Source organism: Gopherus flavomarginatus, chromosome 7, assembly GCF_025201925.1.
Source record: "Gopherus flavomarginatus isolate rGopFla2 chromosome 7, rGopFla2.mat.asm, whole genome shotgun sequence".
NCBI classification, from domain to species: domain Eukaryota; kingdom Metazoa; phylum Chordata; order Testudines; family Testudinidae; genus Gopherus; species Gopherus flavomarginatus.
In genome coordinates this window covers 111,235,349-111,262,328 of record NC_066623.1, presented here as the reverse complement: position 1 = coordinate 111,262,328, position 26,980 = coordinate 111,235,349, and the positions used below count along the sequence as shown (strand labels likewise).

Here is a 26,980-nt window from a genome sequence, read left to right as displayed (position 1 = left end):
GCTGCTAAAATTGGTTTAAACGCGTCGTGTAGCCAAGGCTTGTGACTATACAGCACCTAGCACAGTGAGACCCTGCTCTCTAGGCAGTACTGCAATAATACATTCATCTTAGTAATGGCAGTTTGGGCGGACTCCGCATGAAAGCCTGAGGAAGGCCTGGAAGTCTGCATGACCCTTCTCTAGCACAGGCCCTGTCAGGAGAGATGCTGGGTAAACAGTGAAAATAATTGGACTCCACAAATATTCATTTGCATTTTTCAAATGATCAAACCCCTTCCATTGCAGCTCAGGAAGTAACACCTGAAAGTGTATAGCAAGCTTCTGAAAGGAGAGCATCTGTCTTTGGTACTTTGATCTCCCCCATTACTGCTGTGTGGAGCATTTCATTTTAATGTGTTTATCCCCACTACCCCACTGGGAGATAGAAAAGTGCTATTGTCCCCATTGCAGAGGGGAAACTGAGGCAGAGAGGCTGAGGGACAGGAAGCTTGTGAAAGAGCCAGGAATTGAATCTGGGTCTACCATGTCCTCACCAGAACCACTGGGCCATCCTCCTTCATGCGATAATCTAGTGTGATAGATGATCAGTACCAAAGCACAGCCAGGTACACATTTGAATGAATACTCATGAACATTTACCCTCCCCCCATCATTTGCCCAGCCCCTAAACATATATTTGGGGCAACGGGTGTAAACAGATGTCACTGACGCTATCCCAGTTTACACCAGCTGAAAAGTCGGCTGGGGTAGCTCTTAAAGAAACAGACTCCACATTAATCACAGAGCAGCCTGTGAAGTGCCGCAGCATGACAGCCTCTCAGAGGGGATTTTCCCCAGGGACGTCAGACCAGCTGGTGGATTTTTCATCTTAGGACGGATCATTAATCTCATCTGAATGAACACCAGTGTACTGGGGTGAGGGGAGGAGGAACGACACACCAATAGAGAGCAAGGAATCTCTGTAGGCTGGACTGAATTCATTCTTACCAGGCAGCAGGAGCATTCCTCAGCTGTGCCAATGTCGCGTCATGGCTTGTTCTGCATACACATCTCTGATGGCTGGTCTTGGTACTGTGTGGGAAGTGATTACCACAACACCTGGGGGTCTTACTTCACCAGCCCCTGCCATAGACTGCCTGCCTGCCCTTAAGTCTCTGATTTTATACCCTGGAGAGGGTTCCCTGCCTACTTTGCTCTTAAAGGGATCATGCCATCACATTAGAAAGGCAAACAGATCAATCGTTTTGCTCTTCAAAGATTTGGGTAGCAAACGACCTCCCCCATGCTGCAGGGACTTTCCTTTAAATAGAAAAGCCCCTAGACTCCCTTTCAGAGGTGACACCACTCCACCTACCTTCTCAGGGTGACATGAGGAGCTCTGGCATATCCCAAACAGAGGCAGTCCGATGATGTTGCTCATCATCTAGGGCAAGGTGATGCTTTTGAGTGGGATATCTCAGCTGGAAAATTGGGGGGCGGGGACCAGCCTGGATCCAATGTGGCTGGCTGACAAATGGAACTGGTTAAAAAAATGTACCTTCTTTCATTTTCAAAGCCTGGAATTTTTCCACCAGCTTTTTTGGCTGGATTGAGATGGCTCTGAAGGCATCCTACAAACCTTATCATAAAAGCTCAGGAGGAACCATAAGAGAGGGACAAGAATGATGTGCTTGTTGTGGTTCAGATTGTCAGTTAGGACCCAGGAGCTCTGGGGTCACTTCCTAGCTTGGCCTCAGCTTGGGAAGTCACTTTGTCTGTCTGATCCTTCAGTTCCCCAGTGGGACATTGGGAGATACTAATTCTTTTCTCCCACCCCTTGTCTATTTAGCTAGTAAAATCTCTGGGCCAGGAGCTGGCTTTTCTTATGTGTCCGAATGAGGGGGCTGTAACATCAGCTTCACCTTCTAGGTCATATTACAATGCAAATGATAATACCGAGATGGATGGGATCGGAACAGGTGCTACCACATGGCTGTTGTCCTGAAAGAGGGATGAATCATGATCGCTGTTGATCAAGACCACAACTTGTATGCAGCTGCACGAGCAATCTGAATGGACACGCTCAGGTTAAACGATCACATTGTTTCAAACGCGTGTCCTCGCTTAGGGACCAAATCTAGAAGGGTTTACTCAGGTAAAACTCCATTTGGAGTAAGGAGCGAACAGCCCCTTTGGTGGATAGTGTGTTATAAAGCATTTCTCTGGTTGCTTCCCTTCAAGCTAAGGAAGATGGTGACGTCTGAGCGACTAGAGCAGATCAGGTGTGAATGAGACTCTCTGAGCAACAACAACAGCCTCCAGGTGTAAGGCACCACAGGTCTAGGACCCAGGCCTACAGAACTACCAGGCAGCTGACACCTCCAGGCTGTCACCCAGTAGCAGTTGTGACCAGTTTGTGCTCCACTTCCTGGACACTGGTCTGGACACAGACCATGGGAAGTTCTACCTCAAGGGTTTGATAGATGGCAACCTCCTGGCTCCTGATTGGCTCTCTGCACCATATAAACCCAAGGGGCAATCCAGGAAGTGTCCAGGAAACAGTGTGGATCTCCTAGAGTTGCCATAACAGTTCCTGCTTCTTGCTCCTGAATTTCTGCCTTGAACCTCGGCTTGATCTGGATTTCGCCTCCTGACTCGGACCCAGAAACCTAACTTGGACTCAGATCCTTGGAATCGACCTTGGCCTGGAACCCAACTATGAACTCCTCTGTTTCTCCCAGCCTCAGGTTTGCTCCTGCTCTGACCCTTGGCCCTCACTGCCCTTGTCGGGATCCTGACATCCCAGTGCCACTTCAGCATGTGCTGCAGCTCTGGGATGGGAGCTGGCCACTGACGAGAATCAAAATAATGAAGTGATGGTTTTAATCATGGAAATGTTTCTTCCCCCCCTTGATGTAAAGTCAAAATGGAATCAAGCCCACTGCCTTTGGGACCAGGCTGTATGATGAGGTCCTGACCCATGGGCAGGAAATATTGCATGGTGGTTTTGGTAAGGGTAGGAGACAATATTTTCAAAACATGATATCTAAAGTGAAGCGTGTGTTTAAGTGCTTTGCTGGGTCAGGGCCAGAATGCTCAGTATCACAGGAGTGTGCTCTGTCTCTATAGGTACCTAAGTCATTAATAGTCATGGTGGCAGTCAAGGGCACTCAAGAATGTTTCATCGTTCCTGGAGTTTGTAGGGCACACTGCAAATGACCTCCTCTCTCCAGCTCTTTACCTCTGATCTTAACACTCAGCAGCACCTTGCAAGACTACGAACCAAAGTTCCCAGACCATGTTTTGGTTCATGTTAGGTCTCAAGAAAAGGCAGACAATGGAGAAACGAAACGCCTTCCATTGGACCAAAGAGCGTAAGATACATCTGCTTTCAAAGCCAAAAGAGTCTTTTCTCTGAGCATTGGGTGTTTACACAAATACCACAGACCAAGAATTTTGAAGCGAGAGAAAATCAGAGAGATTTGCTGGATGCTTTTGGAAATTAGGTCACTTACTGAAGCGCCTAATAAGGATTTAGGCTCCTAGCGTTGAAGATCTTGACCAACGGTGTTAACCCCCTGGTCTGACTAAATTCCAGTCTGAGTAAAAACTAAACACTGCTGCCCTACAATTCACTCTGCAATTTCCATTGAATTCCCTCAGCTTCTTTTCATCACGGCCTCCATTGTTGGGCAACATTGCTGTATCTCATTAAACAGCTGCTGCGTTCCTCCCTCGAGACAGCTGCATTCAGCAATGGATTATTGTTATTAATATTTATTTATATGAAGTAGATCTCTACTCTAAATAGCCCATATCTCTCCAACAGAGGTGTAGTGAGACTTAATGTCTCGAAAGCACTTAGAGCTCCCTAGAAGAAAGGCACCATACAATGGCAAAGTGTTATTTATAATGAATAATAAATACTGGGGTTTCATAAACCAAATATACAAGTTCCTTATTTATTTCTAGTCTCTTGGCTTTCAGTACATACCAGCACAAGGGAATAATGCCTAAGCAACAGCTCTTCTGAACAATTAGGTTAAATGGAATATATATATTTACTTATATTAGTATTTCTATTTTATTTCCCCCCATGGAGAGAGACTCACCTGGAGAAACTTGAAGCTGAAATAATGTATCTAAAGGCAGCCTCCATTTGGAGAAGAGAGGGTGAAATAGCTGTGAGCTGAACGGCCTGGCAGGGCACCGGAAGATGCTTCATAACTTCAATGCTGTTCTTCTCTCTCCTCACCTGCTTTTATAAGTAAAATCTCTCCAGAAAGTTTCCTTGGGCAACTTAAAAAAATCCCTTTGAATTAAGCAGGTTGGCATTTTGCACATATTGTAAATGGAGCTTTCTTAGAGAGCTCATTTCACAGCTCCTTCGTGCCTAGGAAGGTGAGATTTCCTCCCACTCAAAATCCTTTAGTTGTGCCTGGCGAAGAATTTCCTCAACTAGGCAAGTTTTCAACCCTTAAATCTCTCGAGTCTTTCCCAGCTCTCTCCCCCACCCCTCCCCAGATGCCTATGTTGAGCTCAGCACAGAAGGAACTTAGCAGAAAGGAGATCCCGCCCTCCCAAGCAATGCATTCGCATGTACACATACCCCACACGTGTACTCACACACATTCATCTACATGCATGCACACACCCTCACCCCGTTGTTAATCTGCATGCTCACACTCACAAATATCACATGCCACATTCACATATGTAGGTAGCTGTGGATTTTCTCAAGGTCCATAAAGCTTTGAATTACATTAAGAGCTTAGACTCCATGGCATCCTGTGGCAATAAGGCCCACAGGTTAATTATGGGCTTGGTTACACTTGTGAGTTAGTGCGCAATAAAGGAGCCCTGTGCGCACGAGCTCATTCCCCATCTGCACTGGCAAGGCACGTAGAGTGCTCTGACCCCGCAGCTAGAGTGCTGCTGGTACTCCGCCTCAGCGAGAGAAATAATGTTTGCTGCACCCTCGCTGGAGCGCCACAGCGCCAGTGTGAATGGGGTGTTGCATTACTGCGCTCTGATTGGCCTCCGGAAACGTCCCATAATCCCCTTAAGTCAAGTGGCCACTCTTGTCATTGTTTTGAATCAATGCAAGAATGCGGATATGCCCTTTGAAAGTTCCATTTCTGACAGCCGGCTGCTTATATGCTCTGAGACAAAGAAACCATTAGTGTGGAATGCTGTGTGAGAGAAAGAGAGGCAGGGGAGAGGAGAAGGTCTGCTGCTGTCTGAACTTACAAAACAGCATGCTGACATACTCTCAGCCCCCCCAAAAACCCACTCTCTCTCCCCCCACATACACACAACACACTCCCTGTCACACTCCACTCCCCCCATCATTTGAAAAGCACCTTGCAGCCGCTTACATGCTGGGATAGCTGCCTATAATGCACCGCTCCCAATGCAGCTGCAAGTGTCGCAAATGTGGCCATGCCGGTGCCCTTGCAGTGGTCTGTGTGGACAGACTGCAGCGCTTTCCCTACTGCGCTCTCCAAAGGCTGGTTTAACTCACAGTGCTCTACATCTGCAAGCGTAGCCAGGCCCTATGTGTGGTATAAAATTATTTCCTTTAATCAGAAGGCACAGAGCCCATAGAAACTCTGCTGTATAGAGACACGTTCCATGGGTAAACACACACAGCCACATAGGTATGTCCCCTACAGCCTAGTCTTGTGTTCCCTAAAGTCTCAATAATAATGCTGTAAGTGTGATTATACAGCACTTTACATCTTCAAAGGGCTACACTAATATTAACTAGCCAAATTTCGCATCACCCCAGGAGGTAAGGAAATTATTGTTTTCATTTGATGTGTGGGGAAACTGAGGCAGGGAGCTGTGCTGTGACTAGAAAGAGGCCACAAGGTGACTCATTGTCAGAGCTGGGATTAGAACTCAGGAGTTTATTATGCCTTGTCCCATGCTCAAACCACTAGACTCTATTGCACCTCAGAAGACAGCCCCAGTATTTCCAGAGGATGGATAGAATATCACCTTACACCATGCATTGACAACCTCTCAGTAGGACACTGTATGCAGCTCCCTCAGTGGAGCTGTATAGTGTGCCTCGGGCAGAATTTGTTCAGTAACATACACACCTAATGTCAACAACAGGAACAAGGCCCAGCCATAACTCCTGCACAGGGCCCAGCAGTTCATGGGTGTTAGCCATGAGCTCACCTGGGGTCTTGAACTTATTTTGCAGATGTCTCCATTGCTCTCGTCATCACAGCCCCTCATAGGACTAAAGAAATATTGACAGAAAGCAGAGAACATCTTCAGAAAGGAGACTGAGCTTAGATATTAGGAAAAGTGTTCTAACTATAAAGGTATTTAAGCACTGGAATAGGTTACCTAGGGAGGTTGTGAAATCAGATTGGACAAACACCAGGCAGGGATGGTCTAGATATACTTAATCCTACCTCACTATGGGGGGATGGACTAGAGAACCACTTGATATCCTGCCCAGCCCTGTATTTCTATGATTCTGTGATTCTCCCGCTCCTTGCAGATCAATTGCTTCCAGCAATTGGGTTTAGTGCTTGAATCCATCTGTACTCGGAGCCTTGGCACATGGTTGTTTGGGGAAAATGGTTGTTTAAGCAGGAGCATCAGGTAATGGTTTCAAAAGCAGGGAGATTCGGACACACCTGATCTCTTATGGAAGTTTGTTCCCGCACAATTGTTAATTACCCAATAGGAAATGAACAAGAACATTGCAGAGCACACAGAAAAAAAGGCATTGATCTAGTGGTAGAGATGCCATCAATCCTTGTGGTGCTATAAAAGATTGACAAAGAACTTGCTGCATGGGAGGAAAAGGATTGAAATGGCAGACTCCTCCAACAGGAGACAAGAGCAATCATCCATATTTTAATGTGCCTCTCTTTTCCAGATTCCACATTTCACGTACGTATAAATAAAAAATAAAATCAGCCTTCACATCACCAAGTCCAACTGGAATCACATGAAAAATCTCCTTGTTTTCTGCAGTGCAAGAAGGATGCACAGATTCACAAATTATTTATTCACAGCCAATCACGGAGGCGGACAGACGGATATGGACAACTGAAAAGCAGGACAATAAATGCTTCAGAAGAACATAGCAGCAATGTCTTTCCCTCCACCCCAAACCGCAAACAACACGTCTATGCAAACAATGTCACGGCTTACTAAAGAGTGCAGCAGCTAGATAATGACCAGTCATTGGGTCAGAAACATATGGGCCCTCAACATGAAGGTACCATTAGAACATAAGAAAATAACATAAGAACATAAGAATGGCCCTACTGGGTCAGACCGAGGGTCCATCTAGCCCGGTACCCTGTCTTCTGACAGTGGCCAATGCCAGGTGCTTCAGAGGGAATGAACAGAACAGGTAATCTTCAAGTGATCCATCCCCTGTCGCTCATTCCCAGCTAGGGACACCATTGTCTCACTGTTCCCTTGTCCCCTCCCCCCCGCTGTTCGTTGCATTTACCTTTTGTCTAATACCTAGATTGTAAAGTTTACTTTACCTTGGCGCAGGGACCATCTTTGCATTGCACACGTGTACAGCTCCGAGGACAATAGGATCCTGATTCTTGGTTAGGGCTTCTAGGCACTACCACAATATGGACAAATAAGAAAAAACTATAAGCTGCTCATGCTCCTATTGATGTCCCTGAGAATTTTACCACGTGCTTCTATGGGATTAGTAGCAGGCCCTAACTGGCTCCCCCTCTATTGCCCGGGACACCTTGTGTGATGCATTTCACATGCTGATCGTGATCCGAAATATGCCCTCCAGTGAGATTATGAATTATTTTGAAAATGGGGCAAACAATCCTAATAACTGTTGATCTGAACAACAAGACACCCCATGAAATACATTTAGGCTACGAGTTGATGTTCCAAGAAGACTTGGGAGCCTGGAGTTTGGGATCCAACCAATTGTAGATGGATATTTTGCCTTGTTAAGTGTATCAACAGAACAGCAACCAATACTGATGGAAATTCTTAGCCCACACTATCAGATCATATGCTCCAAAGGGGAGTTTGCTGGAGGAGATATTAATAAAAACAAGTAGATGTCTGAGATCTTACCAAGGACATTAACTCCAAAATACATCATATGGCGCTAGACCTGAGCCTCAAAGCCACATGCAGATTCAAATATTCCCCCAGCTCAGGAGTGTGTGGATCCACCATCTTTCTGTCGTGGGTGCTTTATCTGGCCCCCATCCTTGTAGCAGCTGAGCACCTTTCCATCTTTTGTCCTCATCCCCCCACCACCTTCCATGCTTCAGGAAAGATCTATCGTCCTTCCTATACAGATGGGGAACTGAGTTACAGGCAGGCTATATGACTTGCCCAAGGTCACACAGGAAGTCTGTGGCAGAGCAGGAAATTGAGCCTAGGTCTCCCAAGTGCCACACTAGTTCCCTGATCTCTGGACCATCCCTTGCCATCTGCAATAGCCTGCTATAAGGGCAGTTCTTATCGCAAGATTGTTCTTAAACTGGAGTTATGCTGACCCTGGTGTCGGTGTTGGAATTATTCCAGAGCCACCTGCTGTCCAAGTGCTAAGTCAGTGGTCAGACTAAATGAAAGCAGCATAATAGGTCCAGTATGCTAGGCTTTTCTGTATATCCAAAGCTGCTGAAACTCATGTGGCTTCCATTGACTCAATGGCCTCCCTTGGTTCCCTATCAGAGGCCTAAGGATTTGTCCCCGTTTACATTGCTATCAGCGCCTACCTCATGCCCTACCAACCTTCTGATGATGACTGGCTGGGCTTCTCAGTGCCTGACACCTGATAAAGAAAGTTCCATGCTTTGCACCTGCTAACCTGTTTGCTTTGTCTCCTGGCAGTCCTGGGTAATCTTGTTTAGGTAATTCATTCTCACAGAAGAAGGATCTGTTTTGAATTCTACATGCTGCACATTGCTGCAGGGGGAGGAGTAATCTGCCAAGAGTCAGTACGATCTAAATTAAACCGCCATGGAATTGTGCCTTGATGTGGCTGACATCTAGTTCTTCAGTTCATGCCTACCGCTGAATGACGCCCAGCTACTATTGGCTGAAAATCCTAGTCCAAACTTTTTGGGACAAGGCCTGTCTCTTATTATTTGTTATGCAGAGTGCTGGGGTCCATTCAGGACAATCAACACATGCTTATTAATAATCCAATGAACAAGAAATGATAGGAAGTGGCTCACTCCAATCTCATCCCGGCTCTTAGAACAACCTCCAAATCAACGTTCACCAAGGTCCTGATTCAACACTCATTGAACTCCACGGGAGTGTTTCCAATGGCTTCAAAGTGCTTCAGTTCAGGCCCCAAATACCTCCCTTCTCTTCTGCCTAACGCTTGAAGTTACATAGGTGCTGACTTCCTCTGAAAATCCAGAAGGGTGAGGGACCCACCTATGCTGCTGCCTGTCCCCTCTAGAGAACAGAGCGATGGCAGGAAAAAAACAAATGGGTCTGTTCCCAGGACCGATCGGTTTTCCGAGAGAAAAGTGCACTGCGCTCACCTTAACCCTTTGAAGGCTGGCGTTCCCCAGCCCAGGCCAACCAAACCAATACCCAGGAGAATATAGGTGGAAGGACTGCAGATCCCCCGGGGGTTAGCACAGACTAGGTAGATGCTTAGCAGTAGCTCTGAGGGGCCATTCTCCTGAGGGGGCATGTGGGACTCATGCACATTCCTTCCCATGATCGCAGTGTGGGCTGTACGCGGAACCATTACATGGCACCTGTAACTCACATGCAGCGGTTAAAGTAAATTTCACCAGTAGAGCGTGCTCTCTTCCCCTTTGCTCTCTCTTCCCTTCCCTCCTTACTCTGACTCCTGCTCATAAAAAGCCTGATCTATTGAAGTGCATGGAGGGAGCCTTCCATTGAGCACAATGGGCTTTGGATGAGGCTCTATGGGCACCTGTTGGAAACGGCTTCCCTTATGTCTGCCAGCTTGCGAAATGCAACGTAGGCAGCTCTCTTGGAATCCCATTGCTGCAACATGTGTTGCCCCCTACCGGTGGGTGCTGTGCACAATACTAGGGGACGGGCTGCCCCATCTTCTGGAAGAGCCAGTCTGCAATGCTAATAATTGGCTGCACGGTACGTTTATTGTCACTTTGGTTTTGCTGGCTTGCTGTTCTGAGCGGGACCATGTCCCGGGGGGGGGGGGACCAATGGCACAGTTTCCTTTCCCTAGGTGTACAAAGAGAAATGGATTCAGCTCCCACCTGTGACCTGAAAATCCTCTCAGCTAAATTAACAGCATTGAACGGCACCCATACTTAAGTGGCTATTGGGGATTGGCATGACTGCATGATAAAACAGCAGGAAAGCCACCAATAATTGATGCAACCGGGGAAGGGCAAAGGAGGGTGGACATTGCAGCTGGTTTGCTAGCCATGTAACAGGCCAAAAGTGAGCCTCTGCAGGGAGAGCCAGAAATAATCTGAGGATGGAATGGTCTCACATGCAGCAACTGAAGCTGGCTTTGCGGGCCCTGCATGGGAGATGAAGCCCTCAATCATCTATTTGGGTTCTTCCCTAAACCTCTTTGGAGAAATATGACATGTTTCAAAATAAGATCCTGGAGAAGAGAAACCAGATTGAGGAGGCAGGAGAATGTAACAATGAACTTAAGGAGAAACAGAGGAAATAGAAAGGAAGGGGTGCGGAGGTGGTGTTGGAAAAGCTCTGGTCTCTGTGACAGTCCCATAAATGTGCAGATGCCATCATGCTGGATTTGCTCCTCAATGAAAACTACAACAGCAAATGCTCCTCCAAGGCTACTGATCCTAAAGCCCCAGGTCCCTGCCTGAGTGCTGGACTAGATGACCTTCAAGGTCCCTTCTAGCCCTACATGTCTATGATACTATAGTGTAGGAACAAGATCGTGGCCCTGTAAGTAATTTTTGAACCCTAGCTGTCTTCTATATTTCTGTAGCTACCAGACCTCTGCTGCACCATATGTGGCTAGGCCTGACATGTTATATGCATTGGATCACTGGATGATTCCCTGTTCTGTTCATTCCCGCAGAAGTACCTGGCATTCATCACTGTCAGATACCAGAATAGTGAGCTAGAAGGACCATTGATCTGACCTAGTCTGGCCGTTCTTATGTTCAGCAGAACTGGTTGTGAATTTTTCAGGGAACTTTTTTTCCCATAGGAAAATACAGATGCATCAAAACTGAAAATTTCATGGGCAACGGTCGGTTTTGACAAATTTTTCAGCTACATTTTTTTTTAAATAAGGTTTTGAAATTGTCGCAGCTTTTCATTTTGACGTTTCCTAAATGAAACGATTCCAGTTTTCCCATTTAAAATGACTTTTTGTATCAAATTTTAAGCTAATTGTAATTATTGTAAAAGTAATGAAAATGGTCACAATCTAAATGAAATGGTTTGATTGAACCAACCAATTTTTGGGGGGTTGCGGGTGGGGAGAGATTTTCAGTTTGTGAAAATTATCAAGATTTTGACTTTTCATCCCATTTCCGGACATAACTGCTTTTTGAAAACTTGAAAATTTTCATGGGAAAACCCATTTCCTGACTCACTCTAACATGGTAAATGCAGTTATTTGGCCTGTGTCATTCCTTCATATTAGGTATGTTGTGTAAAGAGCAAAAGACAAGACACGTCACTATCCCCCATTGAGAAAGGAGGTCTTAAAAATCCTCTGAGCTTCCATCTAAATGTTTCCCTTCGTAGGGAGATTTGGCAAGCTCAAAATCCCATGGAGCCTGGAGATTAATGCAGTGTTGTCGACTCTCAAGATATTACTATCTGTCTCATACTATCTGATGTTTTTCTGAAAGCCCCAGCTCCTGGAATCATGTGAATATGTGAGAATCTCAGCTTACTTTTAAAAAAAAGTCTCTCTCTTTCTCTTGGAAATGGCAAAACAACTTGAAAACATGTCCCACAAAGGCTTAAAGCCTAGAAGATGATTAAACAGAATCCAACATTAATTATTTGTTAAAATAATCTCATGCTGTCTGAGCCACTCTTGTGATTTTGGGCAGGCATGACTCCTGATTTTTGAACATTTTGGGTTGGTGATACTGTCAATGGTCAAAAGGAGCTACAACCCCCACCTCTAAACCATCCTGCAGCCCCTCCATCTCTAGAGTATGGTTCTGTCTACCTCTGCTGCACCATGCTTTGCTCACCTCCAAGAAGAGCAGACTGCAAGGAGCCCAGATTCCTGCTGCTCAAAGTGGCATTACCTTCCACTGTATTGTGTGTCAGAAGGAAGCAGCCTGCATTCAGCAGCTGCTCCTTAGCTCTGCTTCTCTACCAGCTACAAGGTACGTCCTATCCCCCAATCCAGGAAGCCCTGAGCATCCAGAGTCAGATGGAAACCTTCCATGCACAGCAGCAGGCAACACGGACACCACTTCCTTCCTTCCATAGATTCAGGGTCCTCTCCAGCGAACATCCTCTCCACCTTCCCAATGCCTTACAACACAGGAAACCAAGGTGCCCTTATTTAGAGAACTTATTCTCCTCTTATTGTACACACGCAGCTCCTATCAAAGTCAGTGGGATATACAGTCACTTAAAGGGAGGAGACACAGATACTTTTGGTCATCTTTTAGATCAGTTGGCCTGTCTTCTGGCAAGTAGGGGCCTGGAGAAACCACAAGCCAGACAGAGCCCATGGAATAACCAGTAACCTAATGGTCAGAGCACCTGCCTGGGATGTGGGAAATGCAGTTTCGAGTCCCTGCTCCAAATCAGGGACTTGCACTTGGTTCCCCCACATTCAAGGTGAGGACTATCCTGGACTCTCCCTCCCTAGAAATTCCATCCTGGACCTGAGAAACCATCCTTAAGAAATTGTCACTGAAACTGATTCACTGAAAAATTCCCCACCAGCTGTAAAAATAACGACATTACGGTTATTTTCATTCCCGAATAAATGCTGACTCCAAGTAGCCATGTCCGAGCCAGGCCCAAAGTCCCCCCAAAGGATGTTCAAGTGCATCATCTTATCTCAGTTCATTTCTATTGCTCAGCGGAACCTCTTTCCACATGACTTCATTTCCTTTTCCATTAGGTCTATGGGCTGCCTCTTCTGATACTCTCCATCCATCACAAGGCCTGGCTTAACCAATCACCTGCAGCCTTTATCTACTCAGGCACAGCTGACTTTCCAAGCAGTGTGGCATGTTAGACAGCAGGACTGAGACCCGAATCTGAATTATGAAGGAGGAAAAACAGCTGACGCTATCTGCTGCTCTTGAGATCTGCTGGCTGCTAGAGTTAGAGTGGAAGTCAAAAAAGAAAGGAAAGGTTGAGACAGGATAAAAAGTGGATCACATTTTTGTGTTGCAATTTTAATTGCGTTAAAATAAATTTATTCTTCTTCAAACCCCCCAAAGCTGAATCTCAAAGATCTGTAATTTCCCAGCAACTGGGTGATATCAATATCTAATTACTGCATTGGTCATTTTTATTACATTAAATAACTGCATCCCTTCCAAAAAGAGAGACCTGTAATTTGCCACACTCTGTGGCACTGAATTCTAATCAAGACGTTACTTTTTTTTTAAGTTGCACTAAAGAAATGAATTCATTCCAAAAGATCTCTAATTTCCCAGTAGCTGGGCCACATCGATTCCTCGTTACAGCGTTATTTCTAATCACATTAAATAAATGCGCCCATTCCAGAAAAAAGCTGGAATTTTTCACCATTGTTTCCAATTACCATGTCATCCCTTTCCTTTCTTAACTGGTTTTTAAGATGTCAACGTATCAGTTGGCCACACAAAAGGATTTCATAGGCTTGCTGCTTCCTAGTGGCTGTATCCATCTGATCATGGCGCGCCTAACTGCAGTGCCTACCTGGCTGCTAATAATCACTCTGACTTGACTTAGGATGTCATAAGGTCTCTAGGTAAGTTCAGCTGAATTGATTCCCCTCCTGCTGTGTATTTTGCTGCCGGCCCATTGCCATCCATTGTGAAGAGTTTACAGGTCTTGGAGTTCTCATGGATGGGTGTGGACTTTCTGGAGGACATAGGCGAGTTGGTTGGGCTCAGCTGCACGGCGGTGGTGTCCTGCACCGTGTGCTCACTGGTTTCTATCTCGAAGGCCGTGTTACCAGGTTTGATGAGCCCAGTGTTGGAACCTGGCTTGGATTTCCTTGCCCCATGGGCGGGTGGTCTCCTGCTACAGATGCAGCAGGCCCCAAAGAACGTGAAAGCAACCACCAGCAGGATGGGTCCAATGATGATGGGAGGGTTGTTCACAGGGAGGAAAGTCCCAAAAGCGAACGCTCCCACCAGGGTGATGTTGATCCCGGCGAGCATGATGCAAAGTCCACAGGCACAGCAGAGAGCAGGAGATGGGAGCCCCTGGGGCCTGGTCTTTTTCTGGCTAGATTTCTGGGACAAAGAGGTGCTGCTCTTTTCACTGAACATGTTGATACGAGTCTCCCAGGGGACTTTGCACCTTAGTGAACACACATGGCATTGGCGAGATGATCACTGGGCTTGTGCTGCGTTGAATTTCCTGTAGGAGGAGGAAAGGAAGAAAGAGTGTAACTGCTCACTCATTATGTGAAGAGATTACCCAGGGGCCTTGGGAGAGAACAAAGGGCATGAGAGGTAGCTGCCTGCGGGAGACTTGAAGCCTAGAGCAAGCTTACTAAATGAGCCAACCAGAGACACTGAGCATGGGGAGGGAATCACACGCAGCTGAGATTCCTTATAAGAGGGCTGAAGCTTTTCTTGAAGGGGAAGTCAGCTCTGAGCAGGGCAACTGCCAGCTGAACCCCAGAGCGGGTTACCTCCTAAGAACTGCTAAATTGATCCTGTGGAGGAACCCTCTCATTCACTCAGGCTCTGAGGTCAGAGCCAGGCCCCAGGACAGACTCTTGTGACTTGGAGTTTTGCTTTATAGTTAATTTGTCTGAATAGGGGGATGGAGCAGCTTCCATATGAGGAGAAATTAAAAAGACTGGAACTTTTCAGCTTGGAATAGAAATGACTAAGGAGGATATATGACAGAAGTCTATAAAATCATAACTGGTGTGGAAAAAGTGAATAGAGAAGTGTTATTTACCCCCTTCCCATAACACAAGAACCGGGGGGTCACCCAATGAAATGAATAGGCAGCAGGTTTAAAACAAACATAAGGAAATACTTCCTCACACAACACACAGTCAACCTGTGGAACTCATTGCCAGGGGATGCTGTGAAGGCCAAAGGTCTAACTGAGTTCAAAAAAGAAGTAGATCATCTCCTGGAGACAAGGTCCATCAATGGCTATTAGCCAAGATGGTCAGGGATGCAACACCATGCTCTGGGTGCCCTAAGCCTCTAACTGCCAGAAGCTGGGAGTAGACAACAAGGGATGGATCACTCAATAATTTCCCTGTTCTAGTCATTCCCTCTGGAGCACTTGGCACCAGCCATTGTTGGAAGACAGGACACTGGTCTAGATGTACCATAAGTCTGACCCAGTATGGCCGTTCTTACCTGAATAAGCCCAGATCCAACAGGGGTGCTTATTGGATGAGAAAGCATATAGTGTCTGATTAAAAGGGCCTGAAAGAGGGAGGAGAAAGAGCAGGACAGGGCAGAGGCACCTTGCCCATAAAAGGGTGCCTGGGGGTGGCCAACTCATTTACAGGCCTCTTTACCAGGGCCACAGAGCTTGCATTTCTTACTCTACAGACACCTCATTGTTCTTCTTCAAATCCCTCCTTGAAACTGTCTCCTGCTGCGATGCTTACAAAAAGTTTGACAATGGCTGGGCAGCTGGTTTGCTATGACCTCTGCTCATCATCCTAACCTGGATCTTCTCAATGCCTTCTCACTGTGACCTTCTGTTCCCCTGGTTGTTGTATCCACCTGTTGTCTTTTGTCTTTGACTGACTGATACCATGAGCTTTTCAGGAGAGGGAATGCTCACTTTATTTCTATTTGTACAGTACCGAGCATGGGCTCTTTAAGCTCTAGAACTACACAAGTTTATAATAAAACCTGCCACTTGTCCTTTTGGAACAATTTTTAAATTTCATTTTCATGTCTTTCCCCCTTCCTTCTCCTCCCAAAATTTGGTATTACAGTTGATATTTTTGCATTATTTCATGACACATAAGTAGTAGTAGTACATAGTATGCCATGTCATATCAAATTATGATATGACAGCAACAAATCGCACCAGAATCTCATAAGATTATTTATCAGGCAGTCACATGGTTTATCACGTGCCTTTCCAACTTACTATATGGCTATCCCCTCCATATACATGGCAGACATGCACTAGATATATGATGGAGCAGCCCAGGCTGCTCCAAACACTCTAGATTATTCTAGACCGGCTCTGTCTTCCTGTCTCATCAGCCACAAATTTGACCACTAATAAATTGGCATGAAAGGAACAGCCCACAAATGAAGGGCAAGCAGCATTCAAAAGCCAAATCCTGCAGCCAACCCCACTCACACTGAGTAGCACTTAACTCCAAGAGTAGCTCTGCTGTGATCATGGGAACAGCTCACAAAATACGCTTTCTGATTCAAAACTCATCAAAGTCATGAATTCAAGCCAACATTTGCAGTTTGGAGATGTCCAGCTTGAGTCACCTAGAGCCTGATTTACTGAGGTGCTGAGCACCTAGAACTCCTGTTGGAAGGTTGCTGCAGGTGCTCAGAAAATTTGAAAATCTGGCCCAAAGGGTCAAGTTAAGTACCTAAAAATAAAGACACCCAAAACCAGTTGTCATAAACAGATAGCTAAGGGTTAATGTCTCTTTCATCTGGAAAGGGTTAACAAACAACACCTGACCAGAGGACCAATCAGGAGACAAAATACTTTCAAAACTGGGTGGAGGGAAGTTTGGGTGTGAGTTTTTTGTTCTTTGTCTTGGTTCGGTGGCCCTCTCGGCTCTGAGAGTGATCTCTCTATCTCCAGGCTTTCTAATCTTCTGTTTCCAAGTTGTAAGTACAAGGATAGTAAGACAATAGGTTTATATTGTTTTTTTTTTTTGTATTTACATGTGTGTAGTTGCTGGAATGTTTTAAATTGTATTCTTTTTGGGATAAGGCTGTTTATTCATTTTTTCCTTTAAGCAATTGACTCTGTATATTGTAACCTTGATACAGAGACCATTTTTATGTCTTTTTCTTTCTTTTTATATAAAGTTTTGCTTTTGAAGACCTGTTTGGTTTTTTTTTTCCCCTTGTTGAGGCTCAAGGGAATTGAGTCTGTACTTTACAGGAATAGAGAAGGGGGGGAAGGGTGGAATCCCTTTGTTTAGATTGAATCTAAACACGGAGCTTGAATCTGTATATCTCTCCAGGAACCCAGGGAGGGAACACCTGGAGGGGAGGAGGGGGAAGGGAAATGGTTTAGTCCCCTTTGTTGTGAGACTCAAGGAATCTGAGTCTTGGGGTCCCCCCAGGGAAGGTTTTGGGGAGAACAGAGTGAGCCAGACACTGGAATTTTCTGGCTGGTGGCAGTGATATCAGATCCAAGCTGGTAATAAAGTTTGGAGGTTTCATGCTAGCTTGTTATGTTCTGAACTCTAAGGTTCAGATCTGAGTAGGAAAGTTATGACACCAGTGGCTACCTTTGAGAAGGTAGGCCCAGATCCTTAAAGGATTTGAGGTGCCTAAGTCCACCATTTGGGTGCCACTGACATTTTGCCACTCAGCTGCCAGCTTGTCCACAGGGCATCTACATTTCCACTGCACAGCGTTTTCAGAGCCAGCTACACCCTGGCACCACCCCACAGCTAACGAGCTGCTCGGTGCCCTCTCTCATGCTGATGCTCCAAAGGCCTGGGGATGTCTCACCAGTGGGGCACGATCCTGTAGGCATACTCTGAGCACAGCTAAGATCTGTTACTTGCCTGCCCCCCACAGCAAGCGGGCCAGATGCAGGGCACCAAGAGGTGAGGGGGTGGGGTGAATTGGGATAGCACAGCACTTGCAGAAAAGACAGCTGGAGGCACAGGGAAATGTAGGGAGTGTGTCAGTGAGGTATTGAGCATGAGCAAGAGAAAAGAAAGACACTTGGTGACTAGGGCATGAGCTACCTAAGCAGCTGACCTTGCTCAGGTGCGTGACTTCAGTAGAGGGCCTGTGGCTGAGGATCCGGAGCTGAAGGAGGCGCCTATCTCTGGCCCGTCAGCCAGGTGCACCTGGGTATACTAGGCCAGAGGAAGCTCTGCCAGATGCCTGGGTGCAGGTTTGGTGGGGGAAAGTTTTGCTTTATTATGCCCATGCAGGTTCCGGGATGTCTGAGGAGGCTGTATATGCTGTTCAGCTTCCTGGGTTCATCTGTGATCTCCCTGGATTCCAGAGAATCATAAAATATCAGAGTTGGAAGAGACCTCAGGAGGGCATCTAGTCCAACCCCCTGCTCAAAGCAGGACCAACCCCAACTAAATCATCCCAGCCAGGGCTTTGTCAAGCTTGACCTTAAAAATCTGTAAGGATGGAGATTCCACCACCTCCCTAGGTAACCCATTCCAGTGCTTCACCACCCTCCTAGTGAAATAGTGTTTCCTAATATCCAACCTAGACCTCCCCCACTGCAACTTGAGACCATTGCTCCTTGTTCTGTCATCTGCCACCACTGAGAACAGCTGAGCTCCATCTTCTTTGGAACGCCGCTTCAGGTAGTTGAAGGCTGCTATCAAATCCCCCCTCACTCTTCTCTTCTGAAGACTAAGCAAGCCCAGTTCCCTCAGCCTCTCCTCATAAATCATGGGCCCAGCCCCTAATAATTTTTGTTGCCCTCCACTGGACTCTCTCCAATTTATTCACATCCCTTCTGTAGTGGGGAAACCAAAACTGGATGCAATACTCCAGATGTGGCCTCACCAGTGCTGAATAGAGGGGAATAATCACTTCGCTCAATCTGCTGGCAATGCTCCTACTAATGCAGCCCAATATGCCATTAGCCTTCTTGGCCACAAGAGCACACTGCTGACTTATATCCTGCTTCTCATCCTCTGTAATCCCCAGGTCCTTTTCTGCAGAACTGCCGCTTAGCCAGTTGGTCCCCAGCCTGTAGTGGTGCATGGGATTCTTCCTTCCTAAGTGCAGGACTCTGCACTTGTCCTTGTTGAACCTCATTAGATATCTTTTGGCCCAATCCTCCAATTTGTCTAGGTCACTCTGGACCCTAACTCTACCCTCAAACGTATCTACCACTCCTCTCAGCTTAGTGTCATCTGCAAACTTGCTGAGGTTGCAATTTGTCCCATCATCCAGATCATTAATAAAGATGTTGAACAAAACCATTCCTAGGACTGACCCCTGGGGCACTCCACTTGATACCAAGTGCCAACTAGATATCAATCTGTTGATCACTACCTGCTGAGCCCGACAATCTAGCCATCTTTCTATCCATCTTATAGTCCATTCATCCAATCCATATTTTTTAAACTTGCTGACAAGAATACTGTGGGAGATGGTAACAAAAGTTTTTTAAAGTCAAGATATACCACATCCACTGCTTTCCCCATATCCATCAGTTTACCGATGAACTCAGGAAGCTGATTAGCAGATACCGCCTTCTCAGCCGCCCTGGAATCTGCATGGGACGTAATCAAAACTCAGGTTCCTTTTCAGGAAGAGACACTGCTGCAGCTTTTCCCAGGTGGGTTGGGGTCTGGGGAGGGGTAAGTTGGGGAGGCACAGCACTCCTCCAGACAGGTGGGGAGGGGCTCGGGGTTTCTCTGGGCGGAGGGAAGCTCTGGCCACATGGGGGGCAGGGGATCTCTGGGCTCCAGCTGTGGAGAGATGGGGGAGTCTCAAGGCTCTGCCCTGGTGGGGAGGCATGGGCAGAAAGAGTGGAGCCAGGGCCTAGCCTCCCTGAAGGGGGACTCCACCCACCGCCCATTTGCACCACGTCAGCTGCTTAGGTGCCTATGCTCCTCTTCTCTTCCTTCCCTGGCATTTCATTCCTGACTAGGCTAGGCAGCTCCCTGCTTAGCTGACCAGCTTCTGAAAATCCCTTCGGTAGGCACCTGGCTCTACCCATGCACAATACAGCCTGGGCGCCTTGCTGGGGGCTGAGCACTCCACCGGACACAATGGGTAGGTCTCTTCAAGGATCGGGGTCTAAGTGATGCTCAAGCTCACACAGGAAGTCTGTGGTGGAGCAGGAACTTAAACTCAAGTGTCCAAAGCCCTAGGCTATTTCCCTGATCAATGGGCCATCCTTCAGCCAGTAAAGTCACAGTAGATAATTAAAAGAGGCATGACTGGCTGATTTAGATCAGGAGGTATAACGTAATCCCACAGGGTGAATTCCATTGAATAACATTCAGTTCCTGCTTAAATAATTCTCCCTTCTTGCAGGGAAGATGAGGTTATAATATTAATGGCCCCTAGGCCACAGAACAATGTCAGACAAGGAATTTCACTCTCTAGAAACCTGGGTATTACTTGATTCCAGTCCTGGACCCCACCTAACCCTGCTTATACAACTAAGTAGCAAGCAGCAGCACCTCCTATGGTCTGTCTTGGGCAGAGGGCTGAGTGCAAGAAGTCCCAAGACAAGACCCTGGAGTTCTAGTCACACATGGCAGAACAGAGGAGGATTAGCGGTTTGTGGGGCCCTGGGCCTGGGCAAGAAGGAGTCCTCCCCACCCTTCCCATGGTGCTCCTGCTGGGGAAATGGGGCCATGATGCGGGGGCTTACCCCACTCCACCTCCCTCACTCCTGCCGGGTGCTCCTGCTGGGGAACAGGGCAGGGTATATGGGCTTGCCCCATTCCCCAGGAGGAGCTCCAGGTGGGTGGGCAAAGCAAGGCAAGCCCCTGTGCCCCAATGCCACACCCCGGCAGAAGTGCCAGGTAGGCGAGTGGAGCAGGTCAGAGTTTGGGGCACCCATTTTTCTGGGGGCCACCAATTGTCTGGAGCCCCTGGGCATGGGCCCCATTGGCCCAGTGGCTAATCCACCACTGTGGGAGAGCACTTCCTTTCAGAGGCTGGCTGCAAACTCAACAGTATCATGGTCTCTCCATCTCACCTCCTTCGCTTCTGAAGTTCTTCTCCCTTCTCTCATTCCAAATCATCTTCATAGTTGTAAATCTGATCTCAGACAGAGCCACTCTGGAGGGGTGGGGAGAGAGTTTTAGCTGCTTAGTAAAGAACACCTTGGAATTTACACTATTTCATGCTCTTCAGGGATCCCTTTGGGATGAGAAACCTGGCCTGAGTTAATTCCTGGAGAAGTACCTTCTGGACTAGATCTGGGACTGGGGAACACAGTAACTGACATAGCACAGATCAGGCTTCATCTGCAAGACCCAAGAGTCACCATCATAATATATCATAGCGTCTGGCCAAAAAATTAGTAAAGAAACAAAAACACCCACAAATCTGACTACTGTGTCACCCAAACGTTTGCTGCATTACTAACACATCTGCAGAGCCAGCTGAATGTTTTTAATACAGTTTCCAGGCTGTGAAGTATTCCAGAGCATCTAACAGAGACAAGCTCCTCTTTTGTGTCCCATACTAGAAATTTGTTGCCCCTGCCCCCAACCCCCCCAATCATTGATCCTGCAGCGAGAGTCCCCTTCTCTCAGTGACACATCGGCTGGAGGTGGGGCACCTTGCAGGACTGATTCCATGTTCGGTGCAGAGGTCTTTTTGCCAGTGATTATCTACCCCACCTCAACTGCTAGAAAAGGACCTCATCCTCCCAGATTGAACTAACCTTGTTATCTCTAGCCTGATTCTTGCTTGCATATTTATACCTGCCTCTGGAAATTTCCACTACATGCATCCGACAAAGTGTGTATTCACCCATGAAAGCTCATGCTCCAATACATCTGTTAGTCTATAAGGTGCCACAGGACTCTTTGCTGCTTTTACAAATCCAGACTAACATGGCTACACCTCTGATACTACCCCAGTGGTCTGCAAAGATGCCCCAGCCACAGAAACACTTGGTGGAGAAAGAACAACTGGCCCCGTTCAATAGCCGCAACATGTGAAACTTACAAGAATGTCAGTGGGAGTTCCATCTCAAAAGGGGATTCAATGGCTGGCCCTATTTTCTCTGCAGTCCATTTAACTGGTGTTTCTATGGGGCATTCTGCATTGCCTGGGAGTAGCCAGCATTTCATATACTTTCAAGCTGTTTTGTTTAGACAACTAACAAGACTTGAAATCAAAACCTGTCTCTTTCCAATTCTGAGGGGCTTTCCAGGATTTGATCGGTGAGGGAAATTAAATGGACGAGGGGTGCTGTATAGATTTTTTCACCTCCAGATTACTAGCTCAGATTCATCCCAGATAGCAGCTGATGTTCAGTCAATAGCAATGTGAAGTAACTTGGTGGCTTCAGCCCACATACAAACAGAATTTACCACTCCTCCAAGCAGCAGACTGGTCCAGACTAGAGCTGGGTGAAGTTTTCCATCCAAAACTTTTTTCAGAGAAAAAGGAAGATTCAGCAATACCAAAACATTTCACAAATTTGTGTCAATGTCACCAAATTGTTTGGGTCAGGAAAAAAAAACAAAAATAATTGTAAAAAGCCCCACAAAAGATTTCTGAAAAAACCCAGACATTTTTTAAACAAAATATTTTGACTTTTCAATGCAAAATGACTTTTCATTTTGAAATTTCCTTTAATTTTTGTTAATTAAAAATGTTAAAAATGCTCAAAGTCAAAGTCGATCCAGGCACTTAATCCCACCTGAAATGAAATCTGCTTTGATTTTTCTATTTGACAGAAGTTTGGAAATATTTGGGGTTTGGTTTGACTCGAAACATGATTTTTTTTCAGAATTGCCAATGAACCAAAAAAAATCCATTATTCACCCTACCCTATTCCAGACTCTCTACTGTACTATCTGTACTGTACTGTACCCTTTCTGCATACAATAGGCAGGGGATCGCAGACACTGGATCACCCCAGCAGTGGCCCCTAGAGTGCCAGGTTATTTAGAGATGGCACAGAGGCCGCCACAACCCCTTTGGGCCTGATCCAAATCCCATTGAAGTCACTGGATTTTCAATCACGATCTTGGGGGCAGAGGCTACAGATGCCTGTTTGGCTACTTTATTGGCACCGTCCCCAATAGGGACACTACAAGCCCGCACCTGTAAAGATCCACAGAACAAGAAACCAGGGTTGGGGGGTCCTGGGCAGCTGATGCCTCCACGTTGCCAGGGAGAGCCAGGCAGAGCAGCATCCCGCAGTTACTGGAGGGATGGCAATGCAGAAAGTACAGCCCAAAGAGGACCAAGTGATAGAATCCTGCAGCCACCTGAGTGGTCCACACAAACTCTTTAAATCAAAAAGTCAGCCCCTGGAACTGTCTAAGCAACACAGACTCAGGCTTGCTACTGCTACAAGACTCACCATTCACCTCATCTTGCTCCTGACTCCTTCCTTCAACCCCAGCCTGGCTTGACCTTGGTAACCATCTCCTGACTCAGATTGACACCTGCCTTTGACCCCAATCCAGAGGACATTACTGTGCCAGCCACCTTTGTCCCGGTTATTACGTCACCAGCACAAAGGCCTTTGCATGGGAGCAACTGTCCCCTGAAAGACTAAATCACAGAACCGCTGTGCTGTGTTGGGTTTACTCAGTCACAACGATTCCTGGTTCCCACCACACAACATTCTGTCACACTGAAGACATGCTTAGCAATCTCTGGGTATTTTAATTCATCCTCTGTAGAATAATTTGGGATGGATGAACAGCCATACTTGTTCTGCTTCCAGGAGCCTGAGGCCCTGGGATCTCAATATCCCACGTTAATGACCAACCCTTGTTACATTGGCTAGACCAGGGGTCAGCAACCTCTGGCATGTGGCTCACCAAGGTAAACACCCTGGTGGGCCAGGCCAGTTTGTTTACCTGCCACTTCCACAGGTTCAGCCGATTGCAGCTCCCACTGGCCACAGTTCAGTGCTCCAGGCCAATGGGGGTGGTGGGAGACGGCGGCCAGCATATCCCTCGGCCCACGCTGCATGCCAAAGGTTGCCAACCCCTGGGCTAGATCATCCCTGCTGCGGGATGTCTCCAGGAAGGCAGTTGCAGTACACAGCAGAACCTTGGGCTGGTTGGGAAAGATGGGCTGATGTGTCTTATTTTCTCGATACAGTGGGCCAATCATCAGTTACAATTTCCCATTCATGCTGTAAGACAGTGCAATCTTGTGGCCACAGTAGAGATCACCCACTTCTGGATCTGTGTGAGCCAGTTGTTCGTTTAATATGGACAATGGAGGGTCCGATAAAAGGGTTTATACTTTACTTAGGAGGAGGTGAATGCTAATTCCCACCTCCAGGCCCAGCCCTTTGAAGCTGTGCCCTGAGAAGAAACCCACTGTCTGCAAGTTACCTGTTCTCCAGGTATCAGTATCAAAGACTCAAAAAGTATAAACAAGTGACACAGATTAATGGGCATCTAGTTCTGAGCTAACAGCTGTTCTGAACTTGTAACCACAGAAAAAAAACCCAGGGTGGAATCTGAAGGACTGATTCCTACCAGAATGCTCGCTGGAGTTGGGGTGATCTCTGGTAAACTTGTTAGCATATGTGTAGGGTTTATTATTATTCATTATTTTAATATGTTTTCCTGGTCATGCTTTTGCCTTAAGAATAAATGTGCTTCTTAGAAAAGCTGTATGGTCACTTCTAACTGTGAGAGATTAAACTGGTTATAGCCTCCAAGGAGAAAAGCAAAGCAAACTGGCTGAAGCAGTCTGATTTGCTGGGGAACTAGCCGTGCAGGCAGGGAACTGTGTGGCCTAGAAAATCCCCAGGAGAGGGAGAGATGCACGTCTCCACTCAAGCAAGGTGAAAGCTGGGAGCCAGAAGCCTAAAAGAGGGTGCCCTTGCTGGGCCATAGAGAAGGAAATACAGGTGCAATTGCCCTGAACTGTGACAGATAGCAGAGGGCTTTGTACGGTTGATCATGTGCATGTACACTGTTCACTTTGCTCTGCCGCCTCCCCTGCTCTCAAGCTCTATTAAAAAGATGGAACAAAATAAAAAACGATTGGGAAATAAATGAGTGGGCTTCAGAAAGTGTTGCCTGGCATTAGAAAAAGGAAAGACCTGATTCAAGATTTCAAGGCCAGAAGGGACCATTCTGATCATCTGGTCTGACCCCCTGTATAACACAAGCCACAGAACTGCCCCAAAATAACTCCTAGAGTGGATCTGTTGGAAAAACATCCAATTTTTAAAAAACTGTCTGCAATAGAGAATCCATCACGACTCTTGGTAAATCATTCCAATGGTTAATTACCCTCACTGTCAAAAATGTTCACCTTATTCCCAGTCTGAATCTGTCTAGCTTCAATTTCCAGCCATTGGATCAGCATAGACCTTTCTCTGCTAGATTGAAAAGCTCATGAGCAAATATTAGTTCCCTGCATAGGTACTTTTAAACTGTGATCAAGTCACCACTTAACCTTATAAATATGCCACCCCTTTAGAAAGTAACCCAGGCAGCCTAGAACAGTAGGGAAATAAATCAACCTTATAATTGATTGACCCACAGCATGAGAGCACCCTTATTTTGTTTTCTAAGGCTGTTTTCCCTTATATCGTAGGCAGTACCTACATGCACAGAGAGTCTGGTCCAAAGCCCATTGAGAGCAATAGAAACCACCACTGTGCCAGACCTATTTGAAGACACCCTACAACTTCTGTAGGCTCTCCCTTCATCTAGCTGTTTCTGCACTGCCCTTGCACCAGGTAAGGTTATTCATTTTGAACTGATCACTCTTCTGAAATATAAGACTTCATCGTGGGAAGGGAAGGGATCTAGGCAGACCTCTCTGCTTTTCACTGTTATTGTTGTGGTTGTCATTGTGTGTGTGCTGGGGTGGCAGTTGTCTAATACATTTCTGAGTTTATTCTGCAATACATTTTGATTAAGCTGTAAATGTATAAATGTAAAGAATAACTAACTGCAAAGCAGAATATACAGGAGAAGAACCTTCCAACCTAGGAATGGTTAAATACATTCTCCAGGGGATTAATTAAAAACCAATAAAAAATGTCAAAGCAAAGAACCTAATCCATCTCAAATATAACTCCAGTCTAGTTAATGGAGCTAAAGCAGGGACGAATTTATCCAGCGTTTTCAGAGTATAATTTTTGGATAGATCGAAAACGTTCACACAAAATCTAAGCAAACTCAGCTGGAGTGGGGGGAAAATATCACTCATTCAATCATTGACGTCCAACCTGTCTAGATTGACTGAAGCAATCCACAGACCCATTTCTGAAGGTGGGATTCTTCAGTGGTGTGAAAGAAACGTGTTTAAAAGGGTCAGGGGAAAAAAATCAATTAAGTTCTGTACAGTCAAAATTGTCTTCATCTAGCCGGCAGAATCCAAGCTGAGTGTAAAAGCAGGAGCCCCTCCACACACACACACACACACACACACACACAAACACACCCAAAGTGCGGTGAAACTCTCCAGCAATTCTCCATTGCCTTGGAAGCCAAAGAGAACCACTTACCTGGGCTTGAGTGGGAACTCAGGGCTGGCAAGAGGCAGCAGGTTCCCCCCTGTCCTCTGGTTTAAACAACTGAACAGAAGTGCCTGGCAGGAGCAGAAGAAGCTGCAGAGAAGCCCCAGGGAGCAGCGATCCACCAGCCGCACACCCACGGCAGAGCCTTCCCACGCGTGGGGCTCCCTCCTGCCTAGCTGCGCCCCCCACCCCACGCCTGGGAAACTTTGTCCGGGCTAAGCCACTCTCCGCGCCCTGCCCGGATTTCTCCCCCCAGTCCTTCAGCAACCTGCACTGGGCGAGGGGGAGCGCGGATGTGCTGCCCACCGGCCCTTCTAGCTCCTGCTTCCCCTAAGGATGCCAGGGCTCCTCCTATGGTTCGCCTGCCCCACTGGGTCCTCTCTGCATCAGCACCAGGCTCTTCCAGAGGCAGGACCAGGGCTCCCCCGAGCCATGCTGCAGCCGCGGCGGGGGGTGGCAGGCCCTCTGGATCTGGCTGCCTCTGCCGCGGGTAACGCTC

At 46.7% G+C, this 26,980-nt stretch overlaps 1 protein-coding gene across 2 annotated transcripts; it reads right to left on the bottom strand.

Annotated features, from left to right (window-relative positions):
• Positions 1-6,891: 6,891 nt before the first annotated feature.
• On the bottom strand, positions 6,892-26,773 carry TMEM275 (transmembrane protein 275). 2 transcript variants are annotated; one of them, XM_050961757.1, is made up of 3 exons: positions 26,470-26,773; positions 7,746-14,511; positions 6,892-7,710 (listed from the first exon to the last, which is right to left on the bottom strand). In XM_050961757.1, exon 2 carries the CDS (start codon positions 14,418-14,420, stop codon positions 13,872-13,874), a length of 549 nt encoding a protein of 182 aa, XP_050817714.1. In that variant the 5' UTR covers positions 14,421-14,511; positions 26,470-26,773; the 3' UTR covers positions 6,892-7,710; positions 7,746-13,871. The 2 variants fall into 2 exon arrangements, with proteins under 2 accessions (XP_050817714.1, XP_050817715.1); XM_050961758.1 differs by lacking the exon at positions 26,470-26,773 and adding an exon at positions 20,992-21,033.
• Between the last annotated feature and the right edge of the window lie 207 nt (positions 26,774-26,980).